The sequence below is a fragment of the Haliotis cracherodii genome, unplaced genomic scaffold (assembly GCF_022045235.1).
Source record: "Haliotis cracherodii isolate W230 unplaced genomic scaffold, xgHalCrac1.p SCAF_4, whole genome shotgun sequence".
Classification (NCBI taxonomy): Eukaryota; Metazoa; Mollusca; class Gastropoda; order Lepetellida; family Haliotidae; genus Haliotis; species Haliotis cracherodii.
The window spans coordinates 15,306,826-15,328,163 of NW_027266297.1; the positions used below are offsets into that span (position 1 = coordinate 15,306,826).

The 21,338-nt window shown below is 42.1% G+C and overlaps 1 protein-coding gene across 7 annotated transcripts in view; it reads left to right on the forward strand.

Annotated features, from left to right (window-relative positions):
- The window catches only part of LOC139479924 (receptor-type tyrosine-protein phosphatase mu-like), a 195,115-nt gene that overhangs the window by 167,644 nt on the left and 6,133 nt on the right, over positions 1-21,338 (forward strand). For all 7 annotated transcript variants that reach the window (XM_071262856.1, XM_071262850.1, XM_071262853.1 and 4 more), the window contains 6 exons: positions 5,536-5,685; positions 9,031-9,130; positions 9,409-9,482; positions 11,375-11,509; positions 16,084-16,215; positions 16,815-16,972. In XM_071262856.1, the coding sequence (XP_071118957.1) occupies positions 5,536-5,685; positions 9,031-9,130; positions 9,409-9,482; positions 11,375-11,509; positions 16,084-16,215; positions 16,815-16,972 (749 nt within the window). The remainder of the gene's footprint in view (positions 1-5,535; positions 5,686-9,030; positions 9,131-9,408; positions 9,483-11,374; positions 11,510-16,083; positions 16,216-16,814; positions 16,973-21,338) is intronic.

A 21,338-nucleotide genomic window follows, 5' to 3' on the forward strand; every position in this document is an offset into this window, starting at 1 on the left:
AGTCCAATATCAGCTCAGTAGTAGTCCATTATCAGCTCAGTAGTAGTCCAATATCAGCTCAATAGTAGTCCAATATCAGCTCAGTAGTAGTCCAGTATCAGCTCAACAGTAGGCCAATATCAGCTCAATAGTAGTGCATGTTGCAGTCCAATATCAGCTCAGTAGTAGTCCAATATCAGCTCAGTCGTAGTCCAATATCAGCTCAATAGTAGTGCATGTTGCAGTCCAATTTTTTATTTACTTTGGGGAAATTCCCTCATCCTGGCGTGTTTGGTGACGATTTGTATTGATGAATAGACACTAATTCCACAGACGTTTAAGCCACTGTTAGTTGGAACGTCTGAATCTATTCATCACAGTCCTCCGTTTATTTGCTTTGTTTATCCGGAAATGTGTTAATCTGGGCAAGGGGGGCGCGGGTCGCCCTGTCGTCTAAGGCGCCGCGATTCGCTGTGCAGAGTTGCGTCCCTTGGGCAACCCAGAAACCTATGATTGTGGGTTCGAATCCCGGTTCGCCCCGATTACATTTCTAGGTTTGTCAGCACCATACCCGTGCTCGTGGGTCTCATCGAAGTGGTAAACGTCTGAGACCTACATCACTTCGGGCTTTTCCTCACACATTAAGCTGACACGCCGCGATATAACTGGAATACTGTTAAAAGCGGCGTTAAACCCAACTCACTCACTCACTAATCTGGGCAATGTGAGTTGGGGCGTTGACAGGGGTTCACTATACTTGAGTACCAACTCTGCTAATGCCACTTCCCCGTGGGCATGCCGGGTTAGACTACATCTACAACGACTTCATGGATCGCGTGGTCAAGCTGGTTGACTTGGTTGATTACTTGTCAAGTACCAAAGCCCCGACGGCGAAAGTCGTTGGACATAATATCAATCACTGAATTGTCTGGTCTAGACTCGACTGCTTACAGGCTATTAATATTGGTAGAAGAATGCGGCGCTAAACGAAAAACAGATAAAATATCCAATGGCGCTTACAGACAAACAATCTAAACAACAGCTCAGTCAACAACACCTTATTGTTTGTACACTTTAGTTTGCGAGATAACTTCTGCCAAGAAAGTATCTAACTATTCCAGCCTTTGAAAACAATACACGTTGTCAAGTTCTGAAATCGTTATATTCTCCCGTACATCGAGAAAAACACACAACTAACAATCATTTTTGTAGGATCTAATGTAAAGGATTTGAAGAAACAAATAAATTCACTTAATTTGTGTAGAATATGGCTTTGCAATTTGTAGAACTTTAAGGTTTCTTAAAACATCGTGTCAATTTACAACAGAACATTTTCCAGTCCCCGATGTCTACTCTAAGCACAGCAACATAACCCTTCGCACTTTCGCCATGCTCCTAAATTCTCTCGAAATGCATTTCTTTCCACTGTCAACACCATCGCCTCAGAAGCCAATGGACCAATGAAGCTGGAATCGCATATCGTCACGCTGAAGACCCGGGTTCGAATCCCGACATGGGTACAATGTGTGAAGCCAATTTCTGGTGTCCCTCGCCGTGATATTGCTGGAAGATTGCTAAAAACGGCGTAAAACCATACTCAATCACCCACAATAGGCTTGAATCTGATTTTCAATATGGCCACAACAGCAGCCATGTTAAGATAATCTATATTTGTCCATTACAAGGCCATTTTTTAACAAAATGTAATGATATTTGTTAATTCTTTAGTTGAGGTATTCCACACACATGTTCCATTTTTGCAATAATTTAATTTTACCTTCTTTGGTCGTGCTCTTGAATTCTCTCAAAATACATATTTGGCTCTGTAGACTTCTACTCTGAAATTGATGGAGATGGCTTTGATATGTACACTACTACAGAAAAACAGTTAAGGACCACCCGATTCTTTCATATTACTGGAGTAAACCTGTTATGTCGTGTCATTTCGTAGCTATAAGACTGATATTTCCAATGAACCATGATCTTACGTCGACCTTTGGTTGTTTTGTAACCGTGCGTCATGTATTTAGATGTTCGGCCATTCAGATGGAACTTTCAAATTGCTGTTGCTTTTCGAAACTCTTACTTACGCTTGAAAATGTGCTTTGTATTTTATTTTACATTTGTAAAGATCTGTCATGCGAAAGAAATCAGTCGAAGAATGTCACGTTTGCGTAAGGGGCTTAGCATTAATTGTTAAAGGGTTTGGTTCGTTGATGAATATGTAACTCTCATTAAACAAGTGCCTGCACGAAAGAAAGACATTTTTTGCAACAGTAAACACTGTTAAAAAGTTCAGTCGATGTGACATTATAGACTGCGTGAGTTTGAAAGTTCCAACTGATTCTATTGTTCTTTTCATCATCCTGGTAGGAAAAACGGAGAGATATACTCCTAAACCGTTGAATATTTCTTGTTGGAGCTTGCTTTCCAAAACAGTCTAGATGATTTGGGATATTTATTTTTTATGTTTTCATGAACACAAGTTTGACTTCACTGAAAATGAGGGTAGTGCTCGTTTCACGAGCAGAACTTCTTAACCGCTGAATATATCTTGATGAAACTTGCTATCCAGAGCGGCCTAGTGATGAAGTGGTGCCTTTTGATGATTTGGTGATACTGGAAAATACTGACCAGAATTATCTTTTTCTTCGCTGAACTGAAGGTATTCAATTGCAATGAACCAACAGTGGGATATAAGTAGCCGAACTCTGTTTCCGATTTGCACCAGATCAGGAGGATATGTCCTATCCTGATGATTCTGTTGGTGGTTATATGCGCTCTGTATTCCGGGACATGTCCTATCCTGATGATTCTGTTGGTGGTTATATGCGCTCTGTATTCCGGGATATGTCCTATCCTGATGATTCTGTTGGTGGTTATATGCGCTCTGTATTCCGGGATATGTCCTATCCTGATGATTCTGTTGGTGGTTATATGCGCTCTGTATTCCGGGATATGTCCTATCCTGATGATTCTGTTGGTGGTTATATGCGCTCTGTATTCCGGGACATGTCCTATCCTGATGATTCTGTTGGTGGTTATATGCGCTCTGTATTCCGGGATATGTCCTATCCTGATGATTCTGTTGGTGGTTATATGCGCTCTGTATTCCGGGACATGTCCTATGACTTGGGTGAGTTGAAGGCTCTTCAAGTTTTGCTCAACGATGTTTACCGCCCATGAGATCGGATATGGTGCTGACAGACCCAGTATCATTATCAGACTGAATCAAAGATTCGAACACACGATTAGCGGATTTGGCATGAATAATTGACCAACATTGGCGCATTAGGCCACTGGGCCACCTTTTCATCGTGTCACATTACGAACATTTGTAACTCTATATGGATACTCCTACAGATAAATGCCACCATTAACTTGGTAATGTCAAGTGATCTAATATATTTGCCAATCTCAATAAACCAGATCTTGGTTCTCGCTACCGCTATTCAAAGATCTGAGGACATCTCATTACGGGTCACGTCGGAATGACCTTTCATCCGACCAATCACAACGTCTCTTTCCAGATCGGGAAAGTGACAGTCGGAATGTGTTTTTTCTAATCATTCAACCTCGAAAAGGTTTACACGGGGTATTCCGAACGACAGTTACGGGTTTTACGGCTGATTCCGTCAAAATCTTCGTCTGTCTCTCGCTTCAATGCATGGGACAAACACTGACACGGAAAAGACCTCGACAGCCCACGGGAAGTACTGCTGTACAATCTCTGTCATCTGTTCGACAATCCAACATTTTGTTTTAATCAGTTTTTTTCTAATCGAGAAACTTTGTCAAAATGTTTCCAAAGCGTAGTCGTCAGTTTGAAACTAATACCATAAACCTGGAGACACCTTGGTTAATGTCGACAACTTGTTAGTCATTTCATAGATTGGTCAAAGTTCGCGAAGGTCGTTGTGACGTGATCATGAAATGGGATGTCCTAAGATCTTTGTTCAGCGGTAGCGAGTGCAAAGATTTGATTGTTATTAGATTGTTTATTTGCGAGACATTCTACAGGGAACCAATGCTATTTTATAACTTCATCAACCCCTTATTTCTCCCTGGCAACCTTTATTCTTAAAATGTTCATCAGTTATATCGATAATAAGCTAAAGTAGGCGTCAGTGGAAAATATAAAGAAACTTGAGCTTTCATTTCCAGAAATGACAGACATCGATTTAGGCTTACAGCGCCATGAGCATAGCGCCAGAACAAAATACCAAGGCGTTCCGAGCGTAAATAATACCCGTTCCCGAGGGTCTCATTCCGGAGAATGGTTCCATCAAAAATAGTCTCCGATGACCTTTTTGCGGAATTGTCCAATCTTGTAAAATCTTTGACTTATATCGCAATCTATAATGAATGTTATTGTCCAAGAGACAAGCACGAATTGATTTCTTGAGTCATGAACCTTTTCAGACACAATTCAATTACTTCTTGGCATCTGATCCGAGCGTTGACAACGGCGCAGTCAAAACATCACTTTCATTTGGCCGGAGCAACGATTATGTCTTCGGAGGAGTCGCAAAAATATATACGTTAGCCTGCAATGATTGATATTATCCTAATTTAAAGGAGATACTGTTAGTGTGAGAAGAGATTTCATTGCTTTGACGATTCGGACTTCTTCCGATGCTAATTTAATTTTCTCTCCTTTGGAAGAAAGTTTGAGAACTTTGATAAGCCATGCTGTGTCTAGATGTCTCATGTGGCCCTGTCTTGCGTTCCGGAAAAAACAGTTTGCGATATTTCTGTGTTCTTCATTTACAGTAGGTGAGTGAGTATGGTATACGCCGCTTTTAGCAATATTCCAGCAATATCACGGCGGGGGGACACCAGAAATGAGCTTCACACAATGTACCCATGTCGGGAATCGAACCCTGATTTTCGGCGTGACGAGCGAACGCTTTAACCACTAGGCTACCCGACCGCCCTCATCATTTACAGAATTGTACTTATTCTTGAAACAGTTGGCGATCATACTGATCCTCTTGGACGTCGGACAGGGTCAACTACACTATAACAGTTTTAAGGAATTAATAGTTACCGTTGATATTTGACTTATATGAATAATTTATGGTGGTTGGAAAAACATACTTGTCAGCCTTAAGTATATAAGTATTATGTTTACTTAATATTAACCAAGGAAGCATTACATTTTATTCATTCCAATTGTAATAACATTATGGATGTATTATTTTTACTTTCTTATGGTGACCCATTTACATAAGGCGTCGCAACGCGCTGTACATTGTTGCGTCCCTTAGTCGTGCCAAGATGAGCTGGTCATGCGTTCGAATTGAGTAATCACGCTGATTTTGATCCCCTGTCTGCATGATGTCGTTGACGTAATAACGTTTACGAACTGTGTCATCTATTGGGTTTTTTCCCCACATTAAGCTAACACGCCGCTATTTTACATATTCGTAATCTAATTTTATAAAACGTTTAAAGGTAACTCAGTCACACACTCTGAGGACACCAGCTGGACCTTCAGTTTGGTTACAACATATAGTTTTGACATTCATTTAGCATCAACCTTTGCTTTTCCAGGAACAGTACATCTTCGTGTACGACTGTTTGCTGGAGGCACTTATCTGCGGCGACACCACCGTCACCAGCCACAACTACGTCGACAGCTATTCGGACATGTGTCAGTTCGACTCGGAGATAGGCAAAACGAAGATTGAGGAACAGTTTGAGGCAAGTTGCTGCACCTGTGTTTACTGTATAAAAACACCACACCACAACGCCTGCACCTACGTACACATTCTTACACATCTCCAACCACATCTCACAAACCTAAACCTCTAGCCTCTACGACAACCTGCTTCCGGCTCAACCCAAACTTCAACGTAGCCACCAACACAAGTTTGAGTTGAGACGACTGACATCCAGTGGGCTTTGCATCAATTGGAGATAGATCGGCAGGCTAAGTGGGTCGACTACATGTCATCATTCCCATGTCACTCATACTTTCAGTCACTGGTTTGCCGCGTCTAGATTCGATTATCTACACATACATATTTCACAGAACCTCCATTCACAGAATAATTACCTATCATTAGTCATTAATGCATATCGCCCCATTTTGTTGCACATATTTTAAGTAAGAAATATGTATTCTGACAAAACGAAGGGAGGTAACTCGTGTTTTTCACAACGACAGTTAAAGCTTGAATATTGATGAGTGCGCCTTTAAACAACATGCACCCACTCACCGAAGCCTTAATGCATTGCACTATTGTATCAAATATAAGTTAAGCAGATTTAATAACCGATGTGAGTGATTTTGAAGACTTAATACCATCAAAATAATGATGACAGGTTTAACTTTTTTCCTTGTGACAGTGTGTAAAAAGGAAGGCAATCCGTCGCTCGGGGTTTAATAAGCTAGATATGGCTTCAACAAAGCTATCGAGGATAAAATTATAATCGACTTAATATTTCTTAAGCTCTTCATTTCAACTTGAAATTCAGTTACAATTATTACATTAAAAGTGCACTGAGTGTGTTTACAATACGTTTTTTTATCAAAGAGAAAGATGAACATCCAAAGGAGTACAACCTTCCATAGGGGTCGCATTGCCCTGTCAACACGATGCATGATTGATTTACGTTTTTGATGCATCTAACGAAAAGATTGTCTTACTTTATATATCATATAGTTTGGTTTGTTCTTAAAGTACATGCTTAAAGTGAGGTGAGGTGATGTGATGTGAAATGGGGTTTAACGTCGCGTCCTAGATTATTGCACTTATATAGCAACGTGCATGCACGTGTGTGTGTGTGTGTGTGTGTGTGTGTGTGTGTGTGTGGCTGCTTGTACTAGTCCGGACTGATGCCGATTTATAGTGCTAGCACACTGAGATACCATGCCGCAGTTTAACATGAATACCCCACTCAGACACAGTATACTGACTCCGAGCCGACCAGTCCTTGTTTTAGCCCCTTAATGCCAAGCGCCAGACAGGGTAACAACAAGTACCATCTTTTAACGTCTTTTGGTATGACGCGGCTGGGGATCGAACCCCGGACATTCCGCTCTCCGGGCGGACGCTCTACCATTAGACCACGGAGGCGGTCTTGCATAAAGTGAAGACGGTGGCCTTGAAGGACCGTGATCACTTATATACTGGTACTAGAAGTCACTGTCATTTTGGAACATTTGTCTGCAAAGCCAAATATACTTATACCAGGTTCCGTCTTATGTCTACTTCACAGACAATAAATGCCTAAGGTATGAAATCAGGGCGCAAATGAATACCGAAAGCTGTTCATGAAACCAGTCACTAAGTGTCATCTTCGTAACCTCAGGGGAAATATGTTTCACAAAATTGGACAGAGGCAGGATTTAGAAATGTTTTAGGAGTAGCGAGCCTAATCAATGCCTGTTTAAGATGAAACCGTGTTCATGTGAATATAGTGCTCACATATGAAGGACGTGTTAGTTTCAATGCAGTCTCTCTTATGGATGTGTTGATAGGCAGACATACGGTCATCTGTCTTGTTAAGGTGAGGTGAAATGGGGTTTAACGTCGCGTCCAAGATTATTGCACTTATATAGCGACGTGCATGCACGTGTATGTGCGTGTGTGTGCCGATTTATAGTGCTAGCACACTGAGATACCACGCCGCAGTTGAACATGAATACCCCACTCAGACACAGTATACTGGCTCCGAGCCGACCAGTCCTTGTTTTAGCCCCTTAATACCGAGCGCCAGACAGGGTAATATGTCACTTTAAGGCAGGTCTCGGCGTTTTTTTGTGCGGCATTTTTTTAATGAAGACATTGACAGACATTTTTTTCCCTTCCAATGTGTAATATAGGGAGTCAGTGGCCATTTGTTCCGTTTCAACGTGGATGAGTGAGTTAGTTGGGTTTAACGCCGCTTTTAACAGTATTCCAGTTATATCGCGGCGTGTCAGCTTAATGTGGGAGGAAAGCCAGAAGTGATGCAGGTCTTAGACGTTTACCACTTCGGTGAAACCCACGAGCACGGGTATGGTGCTGACAAACCTAGAATATATTCGGAGAGAACCGGGATTCGAACCCACATCATAGGTTTCTGGCGTGCTCAAGGGACAGTTAGATTAGACTTCAAATGATTCTTCGTTTTTTTGTATACGTACAATCTGCTGCACTATCTATTAACCACCACTTTGGATTCTGCACGGAGACAAGATACACAATTCTTGAACATAAGTCGAAACGAGGAAAAAGATTCTTCAGTCGCCAAGATGTCGGAACGAGTACGGCACATCTGCCTGTAATAGCACTCGAAAGTCCTTTTTTCGAGGAGTTTCCAATATCCTATGTGCTCAGTGAGCCCATTCTACAATAGCAATTTGCAGAGAGGCTTTTTTTTACCCCAGTTCTATTGACAAAATCCAGCTGTTTGTCATTGTCAAAGATTCAGGATTCGGTTTAATTTGTTGCTGCAAATTCTTGGCTGATTTGTCACAGGAAGCGTTTGGATTGTATAATGCATAGGTGTAGTCCATCACATTGTAGCGTGTGGCAATGGTTTCTGAATTGCAGCGTCTACATCACAGAAAGCGATTAACTATCTTGTATTGTCAGAGATCGATAAGTAGTCGTCCTTTTATACGTAAAGTGTTTTTAGTAGTCGTCCTTTTATACGTCAAGTTTTTTTAGTAGTCGTCCTTTTATAAGTCAAGGTTTTTTAGAAGTCGTCCTTTTATACGTCAAATTTGTTTAGTAGTCGTCCTTTTTTATACGTCAAGTTTTTTTAGTAGTCCTTTTATACGTCAAGTTTTTTAGTAGTCGTCCTTTTATACGTCAAGTTTTTTGAGTAGTCGCCCTTTTATACGTCAAGTTTTTTTAGTAGTCGTCCTTTTATACGTCAAGTTTTTTTAGTAGTGGTCCTTTTATACGTAAAGTATACGTGGAATACAAATCAGGCCTGTCCATTAGGTTGTGAATAAAGAGTAATGTCGACAAAATTGAGTGAAAATGACAAGAAATTTATCGATTTTAATTTAAACTCATAGAAAGGTCATTGTAACTTAATGTCTCTTTTCAGATTTTGAAACTTCTGTCGACGACGATAGAACGTGATGAAACGACAACAGCGCTGCGCCCTGAGAATATATTCAAAAACAGGTGTAAAAACATAACGCCAGGTAATTATTATGATCATTTGTGGTGAATGTACGCAATGATCCGACCCGTGAACCGTGAAGATCCGGGGTAGAATAGGTTTTCAGCAACCCATGCTTGCCGTAAAAGGCGACTATGCTTGTCGGGATCGGGTGGTCAGGCTCGCTGACTTGGTTGATTCATGTCATCGATCCCAATAGCATATTCACATTAATCTTAGATTGTGCCCATGTCCTTTTGTTTTTGCCATTTTGAGAGTACATTTGATTTGAGCATTATCGAGATGCATATTCCGTTTCAGCCAATCGGTGTCGACCTTACTTAATGACTCCGTGTGATGGCAGCAACGATTACATCAACGCTGTCTACATCAACGTGAGTACAATTATAACTAATCCAACTTCACCCCCACCCTCACAACAACCCATCTCTACCACCTCATCCCCACCCTCACAACACCCCATCTGTACCACCTCATCCCCACCCTCACAACAACCCATCTCTACCACCTCATCCCCACCCTCACAACAACCCATCTGTACCACCTCATCCCCACCCTCACAACAACCCATCTCAACAACCTCATCCCCACCCTCACAACAACCCATCTCTACCACCTCATCCCCACCCTCACAACAACCCATCTGTACCACCTCATCCCCACCCTCACAACAACCCATCTCTACCACCCACCCCCACCCTCACAACAACCCATCTCTACCACCTCATCCCCACCCTCACAACAACCAATCTGTACCACCTCATCCCCACCCTCACAACAACCCATCTCTACCACCCACCCCCACCCTCACAACAACCCATCTCTACCCCCTCATCCCCACCCTCACAACAACCCATCTGTACCACCTCATCCCCACCCTCACAACAACCCATCTCTACCCCCTCATCCCCACCCTCACAACACCCCATCTCTACCACCTCATCCCCACCCTCACAACAACCCATCTCTACCACCTCATCCCCACCCTCACAACAACCCATCTCAACAACCTCACCCCCACCCTCACAACAACCAATCTCAACAACCTCATCCCCACCCTCACAACAACCCATCTCAACAACCTCATCCCCACCCTCACAACAACCCATCTCAACAACCTCATCCCCACCCTCACAACAACCCATCTCTACCACCCCACCCTCACCCTCACAACAACCCATCTCAACAACCTCACCCCCACCCTCACAACAACCCATCTCAACAACCTCATCCCCACCCTCACAACAACCCATCTCAACAACCTCATCCCCACCCTCACAACAACCCATCTCAACAACCTCATCCCCACCCTCACAACAACCCATCTCTACCACCCCACCCTCACCCTCACAACAACCCATCTCAACAACCTCACCCCCACCCTCACAACAACCCATCTCAACAACCTCATCCCCACCCTCACAACAACCCATCTCAACAACCTCATCCCCACCCTCACAACAACCCATCTCAACCATCTCATCCCCACCCTCACAACAACCCATCTCAACAACCTCATCCCCACCCTCACAACAACCCATCTCTACCACCCCACCCTCACCCTCACAACAACCCATCTCTACCACCCCACCCCCACCCTCACAACACCCCATCTCTACCACCCCATCCCCACCCTCACAACATCCCATCTCTACCAACTCGTTCCGATGATGTTAAGGGGGTATTGGGTGCTATTGTATTTTACCACCACACCCTCGTGAGAGATACCGGGTCGCAATTGGTGCCTAATGACAATGCCTGTGGCTAGAAGCGACTAATTGGATCAGGTGGTCAGGCCATGTGACCCTGTTGATTGATGCCACATACCCGTACAGCATGGTACGTTCGTTGCTCATAATATCAATCACTGGTCCAGACTCGATTACCAAGAAACCACTCCGATATAGCTGGTCTAGCTGGTATTTTAGTGACTGCAATGTAAAACAACAATAAAACAAAGCTACCTTGAATAGATTTTCAACCAAATGAATATACATGTATTGGTTCGGTACATATCCCCCTCGCTATACACACTGGTCATGGGTTCGAACCCCAAATAAACAATTACCTCTGCAAAACGGTTTTAGACCTGTAATGTTGCCACCCTGGAATCGTTTGGCTGATGCTGGGAGATGCCCTTTAAGGCACCCTATTTTTCTGTAAACATTTTGTGATGAGTACTTTGCAATACAAATACTGATATGAGTGAATTTATCGTCATTAAACTACGGATAGAAATGACAAAAGTGTATGTAATTGTTTCCAGGGTTACCGTCAAAAGGACGCCTTCATCACCACTCAGATGCCCCTCCCGAACACGGTGGCCGACTTCTGGAGGCTGGTGTACGACCATCACTCCTTCTGCATCGTCATGTTGAACGAGATTGATGACAAGGATGAGGTACGTGTACAATGTATTTCAAAAACCACTTCAGTGAGTGAGTGAGTGAGTTTGGTTTTACTCCGCTGGTCTTAGATTTGTTTCCACTTCGGTGAGACCTACGATAATTGTATCCAAGACAAAAAAAACGTTAAACAAACAGATTCGGCGCCATTGTCAGAAAACGAAAAAGGAAGTTTTCTGACAGTTAATTTCACGGTTGTCTGGACATACGTTGACTCAAACGCACAATGGATTTCAATTATCCCTACAGGTCCAATATAATAAACTCATTCTTCTCGCCTTTCAAATATAGAAAAAAAGATCATTTGCCGGAGAATGTTATGAAAACAGGGATCAGATTTCATGGCAAACACAGTCCAACAAAGTGCTGACACCAATTACGTCTTTGACGAAAGAGTTTTGATTACTTTGAAAATAAAAAAAATATAAATTCTCTCGGAAGAAAACCGATGTATTATTTCACTTTTTATTGTCCATGAATCATATTCAGGAAAATGTTTGAACAGTCATTGCTCATTTCCATAACGAATATTTCCGCCCGGTTGGTAATTGATTTTCTTCACATAATCTCTTTCTTGTAAACAAACATTTAAAAAAAGATTCATGCCAATTGGCCTTAACGATAGAGAGTTCCATTCCTTGTACCGCTTGGGCGATAGGGTGAAGCATAGTTCAAAGGAAATCCTATTCATAAGGAACACGTGAAAATGGTGTGATTTCAATTCTTAACGAAAAAGTCCAAGTCAATCATAAACAGTAACATCTCCATGAATAAATTGTGTTTGCATGTGACGGGGGATTATGTCTCAAGAATCCAATATTGTGGAATGAGAACGGGGTGGTCACAATGGAAGACGGGTACACTCTGTGGAGGTCACTGGGAATGACTAACGTTGAGGTTGACCTGGCTGAAAGAGTGGCTATGTAGATTGTGTGGTGCGTCACTCGCGCTGTAGTCCAGTGTTTCTCATTACTGTTTTTTCTGATGCAGCTGTCCGATTGCCATGTGACCTATAGAAACATATCCCCTCATGAACGCAATGTCGGGATGTATAAGCCACGACATCTTCCTGAGGCAAGGGTGTTAACTGACTATAGACGTCCAGTTTCCACCCTTGCCGAACTAGGTGGGTATTATGGAGTTTCATCCCTTGCCGAACTGGGCTGGTATCATCGAGTTACAATTTGGCTGTACTAACAAGATTATGCATGGTCCAATCACAATCACGCAACGAAATCGAAATCCGATTCGCGAACTGTGATACAGATTTCGGTCGCTTGCAGGATTTGCAAAGAATGTGCACCGCTAACTTGTTGTAAACATCTGTTTTCCAAATCGTTTCATGTTTTTAAACAAGGTGCTCACGTGATTTGATGCACTTCGCAATGTAAGACCCGTTTTACCACAATATTGATCTTGATTATCGATCAGATCGTCTTGACTGGGCGCAAACCCGTCTTGTTTGAAGCAAATGCATGTGAGGCGTGAGCTGGAATCTGATTGGTCCATAGGAGAGGCATAGAAGGGACATAACTCGTAATAGCCACTGGTGGCATTACGATCGAGCCCAGGAATTGCAACCTAGTTCGGCAAGGGTGGAAACTGGACTTTTAAAGTCAGACAACTCCCTTGCCTCGAGAAGATGAAGCCACGACCATTGGGCAGGATAAGCTCCCAGTGGTGTTGATAAAAGTAGTTTATCAAACATGACTCAGTGTATCAGAAGATTGCTTGGAACAGCCTATTCATATGATTATCTGGTGATTACAGTCTGTGATCTGGCCGTTTGCTTGTCACTTAACACTGACTGTGCGGGTCGTAAATATAAAACGTCAACGCCAGAGAATAACCAGTCTCAATTGTCTGCCGTTACAGATTCCATTAAGCGTAAAAGGGAAAATAGCGGTGAAAACTGTATGAATGGATTACTGAAAATCAGTGATGACGCTAGGTGTTCGCGAAAAGGGTAAGTGTGACCTGCTCTATCGGTAGCACCCGCCACTCACAGAATTTGCGTAAAAAGTGTGTTTGTTTCCTAACGCCTCACAACAATGCTTCCTACTCACACCACAATGTCAAGACTCTATTATTTATTGCAGCCATGAAGTACCTGAACTATTGCTAACATCGGCGTTCAGCAACATTCACTTAACAGAAGCTACGCATAACGAATCGGTGTTTATTTCAGATCGATGTAATGCATTTCCTATGCTGACGTTTATTCAAATGTATTTAAAAATAGCATTTCCCAAATAAATGGAGAGAAACTTTAACCAACATATCTATCAGCTCTTTTACACCAAGAAATCGTGTAAAATCACGCTGTTTCATAACATATGCCAGCCATACTGCACACACTAACAAGACATATCAATTTGGAGTAGGCTCTCCGACAAGGGTGTCATGTACCTCCGTGTTTATTGATTATAAGCGCGCAAGTGCAGGGATATTAATTAAGCGTAACATCGACATGCGGACATAGAACAAATACAAAAAGCCCAGCAAGTATGAAATATCGCCTGGTATTTTGATCGATCTCGAAAGTGGAAAAGGTTATGTTTGAAGAAAATCTGGGAGTTGGCATTGATATTGAATGTTTTACACCAGAATTTTACAGATGAGTCTAAGGTTGCAAGGGGTATTGCTGCTCGTTTGTCTGGCTCTCATCGCCGCAAGGGGTTATCAACCACGCCGCTTTAATTACACTAAGATATTCATGTAATTATACTGGCTTCAATCATCGGACGCAGTTTATTAACATGCCTTTTTCGCTCTCATTTCATTCTGTAATACGTCAGACGAGGTCAAATTACTCTACAGTTGTTTGAAATTTTGGCTTGGGATGAGTCAGGGCTTTTTCAGTTTATTTTGTCGATCATGGGAGTTGTTAAAAGTTGGATTTTTACTATCTCTGATTCAGCCTGTTGCGGGGATCTTTGCATTGTAAATTTGCGTTTCTTTAAGTATGGTGACTAAGACCAATCTCTACAGACCAGACAGGAGCCGTCGTGACCATCGACAAACATTTCACATTAGCTGATAATGTGGACTTCAATATTCGGGTTAGACACGCATTTAGTTCAAGTACATTTATCCTGATATCAAACAGCTGTTAAATGAATTAAGGTATTGGATAAAAAAAATGAGATGTGCTTTTTGCGTTTCAAGTTTCCGTTTATTGATATTTCTTGTCAGGCCTTCACGCGTTGAGCATGGCTTGGTGAAAGAAATCGTGGTTAATTGAAATGAATCGATAAGCGCTAAAATATCCAATTAAACTTTTCGTCTATCCTCTTTCTGTTTCGCCTGAGTTGATTTTAAGAAACTGATAAATTGGTCTCGTCCACTTGATTAACATTTCAAGCTTCAATAATGAGTCCGTGTGTATTCTTTGACAACTGCACATGAATATGCAGTTGTTGTAGTAGAGGGGAAGTGTTATAACTGGAAGGGTAATTGTGGCAGTAGTCGTTCTTGTAGAAGCCGTTGTTTTCGTAGTAGTGGGTGGGTAAACTTCGCGTCAGAAATTTTTGCACTAGTATATCGACTTGTATGCATGTCTGCTTGTAACAATGTCGGTTTTATAGTGCTGGCCCATTGAGATACCATGCCGTGGTTTAACATGAATACCACACTCAGTTTTCGACTCCGAGCCGACGAGTCCTTGTTTTATCCCTTGAATGCCGAGCACCAGGCAGGGTAACAACAAGTGCCATCTTTTTAACGTCTTTTGGTATGACGCGGCCGGGGATCGAACTAACGACGTTCAGCTCCGAACCGCCGACATTCCAGGCAGACGCTCTATCCACTACACCATGGAGGCGGTTTTGTTTTGTAGTAATGTCAGTTGTCTCAGTAGTAGGAGGCGAGGGCACTGACCTGAAGGGCGCTATCTCCCTCTGCAGAATTGCTTCTTTAGGTTTGCCAAGATATATTGATCGACGGTGAGAATCCCAAATTTGATTGGATTCGATTATTCTATTTGGTGTTTTACCGTCCACGTGCTCGTAGGTTTCAAAAATGCGGTAAACGATGACAACTTACGTCACTTACAATTTTCCTCCTAAGGTGACATGTTGTGTTATTACTGAATACTGTTCAGAGTGCGTTAAACTGAACTCGCTCACTCCTCACGCACTGTAGTTGGATGGTGTTGATGTTGGTTGGTTGGTTTGTTGTTTAACGCCGCACTATTCCAGCTATATGACGGCGCCTAGACCAGACAATCCAGTGATCGGGATGTTGTTGATGTAATATGATTGGTTTCTGTAGTAGTAGTAGTAGTAGTAGTAGTAGTAGTAGTAGTAGTAGTAGTAGTGGTCCGGTAGTAGTAGAATTTTTGTAGTAGTGGTGGTCGTAGTAGTAGTAGTAGTAGTAGTTGTAGTTGTAGTTGTAGTTGTAGTAGGCAATGTCTTCGAGGTATCCTTATCTATTCCTGACACAATAAAATCCAGTGATTGATATTACGAGCAAGCTTCCACGCCGCCGGGTCACGATGACATTTCAATCACAGAGCCTGACCTCCAGATCCATTTAGTGACCTCGTACTACATATTACTCTGTCTTCCAGACGTGCGAACAGTACTGGACTCTCGACACCTGCGGTAACAACTACGGACCCTTCATCGTGGAGACGACGGCCGAGATCAAGTCTGACCCTGCCGTCACTGTCAGGGATTTCACCATCACCAACACACAGATGGTAAGTCTTACAACGTTGACGTCTGCAAAAAGGGATGGCGCGATTCACTTTGTTGGTAAGCCACTTTTAATAAATAGTTAAAACACAAATGTGACACTATTACCAACAAACAATTATTGGTTTGTATATTTGTATAGAAAGGTTTATGATTATTGACGACTAGCCTCCACTTGTGTGTTTTTTTTATTATGAAATTTAATAATTGTTTGAATTAGAAAAACACGTTTCACGAAGTAATTTTGCGCCGTGATTTTCGAACGTTCCACACAGTAACATAGACTCTGCTTTGAGGAACAAGCATTCGGAACACACCAACGACGAGAAATGAAATGAACCTCGGAAATTTGAATAAGATATTTTTCCCCAGGAACGCTGTCAATAAGCGGCTTTTAAGCGCTACGATTATCGCAGCTTCCTTACTTAACAATTTACTCGGTGTTGAGGGACGTAGCCTTATGAATATTGAGATTCATTCGGAACACACCGACCACGAGAAATATGATGTAATTCGGACATTGTTTATATGTAGTTTTGATTAATTATTGTTATTGTTCTAGAGAGATTGTTTCTTGTAAAAAAACTCCCCGTGTTTGTTGCAGCCGTCTGACTCCCCCCGAGTTGTCCGACAATTCCACTTCCACAGGTGGGCTGAGGGGCAGAACGTTCCCAGCTCCAAGATAGCTCTGTTGGAGCTCCTGGACATGGTAGAGAGATGGCAGCACCAGTATGAGAATAAGCCAGTAACAATTCATTGCATGTGAGTATAAATGTTTTTAAAAGATTCCAAATTTTGGTTCATATCAAACTTTGTTGTCACTAGTTGTGAGACAAGTATTATACATGTGTTCATCTCGGTGCTGAGATCCGAATTTCACGGTTGACTCCGTGCGAGTAGTTGTTACGAAATGTGTATATTTGTTCAAGATCGAGTCAAATGTCGTCACCAAAAATTAGTTATTGGACTGTAGTATACTAGTATAAACAATCATATGAATATTAGAAAATATAGTCAGGGTTATATTTATACGATAAGTTGTCAGGAATGTTGTATTTGATTAAAGACCGTGCCTCATTGTTAGAACTGTTTGTAGGAAAATAGTATATTTGAGAACCAGGCGACAACAGTCTGGGAGTAGTTGTAAGGGGAATGTGGAATGTCCTTGAGACGGGACGGAACGGGGGACCATCAATACATTTGTGTGGGCTTTTTGGAGTTAGGAATGTATGAAATTACTGGAACCTGTCTGGATAAGGACAAACTAATCAGAACTTGTTCTGCCTGTGGGCAGTTGTCTGGAAGGCTGTATATCGGAATAGTCTGTGACAATGTCTGTCTTGAATAACCAAACTACATTAGTGTCAGCTGTTTTATCCATCAATATGTTCAGATGTCTGACACACGTCAGTGTAATCGTTACCATGTGGAGATTGTTCGTTATGCGGTACAGAATAGGGACATTATATGGACACGGGTTAGAATAATTGTCAGTAGCAGTATATCATATGGCGAAAAACCCTACCTTGATATAGTTAGTAGGGACATAAACCCCACCCCTCAGGAAGAGAATATAACTTGACGAAACACATGTTTGAAATCCGCCATTTGTTCCCGGTACACTAGACGGCGAAGCGAGCAGATGACAATATCCTCCCAGTTTGGTTATTGGTGTATATGTCGAATTCTTAATTGTAATAGAGAGAGTGATTTTGATTAAGTGAGTGAGTGAGGTGGGTTTAACGCCGCTATTAACAGTATTCCAGTTATATCCGGTGTGTCAGCTAATGTGGATGGAACGCCCGCAGTGATGCAGGTCTCAGACGTTTACCACTTGTGAAACCCGATTTCGTCTGAGGTGGGGTGAGGTGAGGTAAAATGGGGTTTAACGTCGCGTCCAAGATTATTGCACTTATATAGCGTGCCAATGTGTGGAACCCATTTCTTGTGTTCCCCGCCGTGATATTGCTGGAATATTGCTAAAAGCGGCGTAAAACCATACTCACTCGCTCACTCATTATATAGCGTGCTTGCGTACGTGCATGTGTGTGTGTGTGTGGCTGCTTGTACAAGTCCGGACTAATGTCGATTTTATAGTGCTAGCCCAATGAGATACCACGCCGCGGTTCAACATGAATACCTCACTCTGACACACTATACTGATTCCGAGCCGACCAGTCCTTGTTTTAGCCCCTAATGCCGAGCACCAGACAGGGTAACAACAAGTTCCATCTTTTGACGTCTTTTGGTATGACGCGGCCGGGGATCAAAACCCCGAACCTTCCGCTCTCCGGGCGGACGCTCTACCACTAGACCACGGAGGCGATGATTTGGTCAGAACCTGTATTAATTTACTCTAAGTGTGTTTGCCATGTTAGTTTACGTGTTGAATAGTCCATTCAACCATTAGCCCAGTACCACAAAGCAATTTTAGGATACGATTGTCGTCACACTTTGTACTGCCCTGTGTGTGAGTATCTAGCACGACAGACTAACTGTAGTAATATGAAATAATCGGGTGGCCCTTAACCTTATTGAGTAGTATAGAACACGACTTGGCGAAGTGTTATATGACTCCGGCGCAAGGAGCGCGGGTTTTTTTGTCATTAACATGTGACAACGCAAATGTTTGAAATGCACGTCAATCCAAATTATGATTGAGAATTTTGACAAAACCTTTGCCGTTATTAAGCGATGGAATCCATGTAATTCTAAACTGGAAAGCGTTATGACAAGGCACCCATTTCCGACATGTCTTGTAGTTAAGGAGATGGTTTATTCCAAAACCCATCTGATTGAATTTGGAATTACAAAATTTGTCAAAATTGAGGAAATTACTTTTGATGAATGAGAAATTCAGTAAGTTATTTGTCAAACTAAAGAGACACATTTGCTTTTGAGAGTGTTTTGTCTGCATTCAAAAACATTAAGTAAATCCTGAGGTAACCACTTTGATGATCAAAGTGGTTTCATCATGAAATGTGTTGTTTTTTTCAAAAATCATGCGATGTTTCTTGTTAAGTTACCATGATGGATTTAAATGTGTGACTAGCTATGGTTCTGAGTCATCAGATTATGATCCTTGTTTCTTTTAGATAATTACGAAAATAAACCTTAATTTCTATTTCAAGATTCTCAAATTAAAGATTTGATTCAAAATGCCTATAATCATTATGTGTTGTGTATTTATTTTTAAAATGATAATTATCTAGAGTAAGGGCTCCACAGAAAGTTCAAAGGACATGAAATTATTAAGATTTCCCCGATCAAAGCACCAGTTTGAATTTGCACTCAGTGTGCACTCAATTTTCATTCTCAGCTCCCTGGGGAATATACAAATATAAATAATGTACAAATATGCGTGTACATTTCGTATACTCCCCGGGGAGATGAGAATGAAAATCGAGTGCACACTGATCCATTGACCGGGGTAATAAATATCAGCACGTTGAGCATGCACCTTGTTTATGGATTTTGGGCAATATGAGTAGTAGTAGTAGTAGTAGTAGTAGTAGTAGTAGTAGTAGTAGTGGTGGTGGTTCGGTAGTAGTAGAATTTGTAGTAGTAATAGTAGTGGTGGTGGTCCGGTAGTAGTAGAATTTGTAGTAGTGGTGGTCGCAGTAGTAGTAGTAGTAGTAGTAGTAGTAGGAGTAGGAGTGGTGGTCCGGTAGTAGTAGAATTTGTAGTAGTGGTGGTCGCAGTAGTAGTAGTAGTAGTAGGAGGAGGAGTAGGAGTGGTGGTCCGGTAGTAGTAGAATTTGTAGTAGTGGTGGTCGTAGTAGTAGTAGTAGTAGTAGTAGTAGTGGTGGTGGTCCGGTAGTAGTAGAATTTGTAGTAGTGGTGGTCGCAGTAGTAGTAGTAGTAGTAGTAGTAGGAGTAGGAGTAGGAGTGGTGGTCCGGTAGTAGTAGAATTTGTAGTAGTGGTGGTCGCAGTAGTAGTAGTAGTAGTAGGAGGAGGAGTAGGAGTGGTGGTCCGGTAGTAGTAGAATTTGTAGTAGTGGTGGTCGCAGTAGTAGTAGTAGTAGTAGTAGTAGGAGTAGGAGTGGTGGTCCGGTAGTAGTAGAATTTGTAGTAGTGGTGGTCGCAGTAGTAGTAGTAGTAGTAGGAGGAGGAGGAGTAGGAGTGGTGGTCCGGTAGTAGTAGAATTTGTAGTAGTGGTGGTCGCAGTAGTAGTAGTAGTAGTAGTAGTAGTAGGAGTAGGAGTGGTGGTCCGGTAGTAGTAGAATGTGTAGTAGTGGCGGTCGTAGTAGTAGCAGTAGTAGTGGTGGTGGCCCGGTAGTAGTAGAATTTGTAGTAGTGGTGGTCGCAGTAGTAGTAGTAGGAGTAGTAGTAGGAGTAGGAGTGGTGGCCCGGTAGTAGTAGAATTTGTAGTAGTGGTGGTCGCAGTAGTAGTAGTAGGAGTAGGAGTGGTGGTCCGGTAGTTGTAGAATTTGTAGTAGTGGTGGTCGCAGTAGTAGTAGTAGGAGTAGGAGTGGTGGTCCGGTAGTTGTAGAATTTGTAGTAGTGGTGGTCGTAGTTGTAGTAGTAGTAGTGGTGGTGGTCAGGTAGTAGTAGAATTTGTAGTAGTGGTGGTCGCAGTAGTAGTAGTAGTAGTAGTAGTAGTAGTAGTAGTCTGGAGAAAGGTAACCCTAATAAGTATGCGTTCAAAAAAGTCTTGTGATTCCATGGCATGTATGTTCGGACTAATATGGGCTTGGTAATCAGAAATATTTAAGATCTGAAAAAGATTGATTACTATTTGATCAGCCAGCCGCTTGTTTAGTTTTGTATGAGTGTGTGGGTGAGTATGAATGTCGTTTATTTCAGTTATGTCACTGCGTGTCAAATTGATATGGGAGGAAAGCCAAAGTCGCCGGGTAGTACAAAGAAATCGAAGCGTTTAAGTTCACGTTAAAGTAGATGAGTTAAGACAGCCGTAGCCCTACACACAGGGCAGTACAAAGATTTGTTTGTTTGTTTGTTTGTTTTACGCCGCACTCTGCAATATTCCGTCTATATGACGGCGCTCTGTAAATAATTGAGTCTGGACCAGATAATTCAATGATTGATATCATGAGCATCGATCCACGCAATTGGGATTCGATGACATGCTTCAACCAAGTCAGCGAGCCTGACCACCCGTTCGCCTC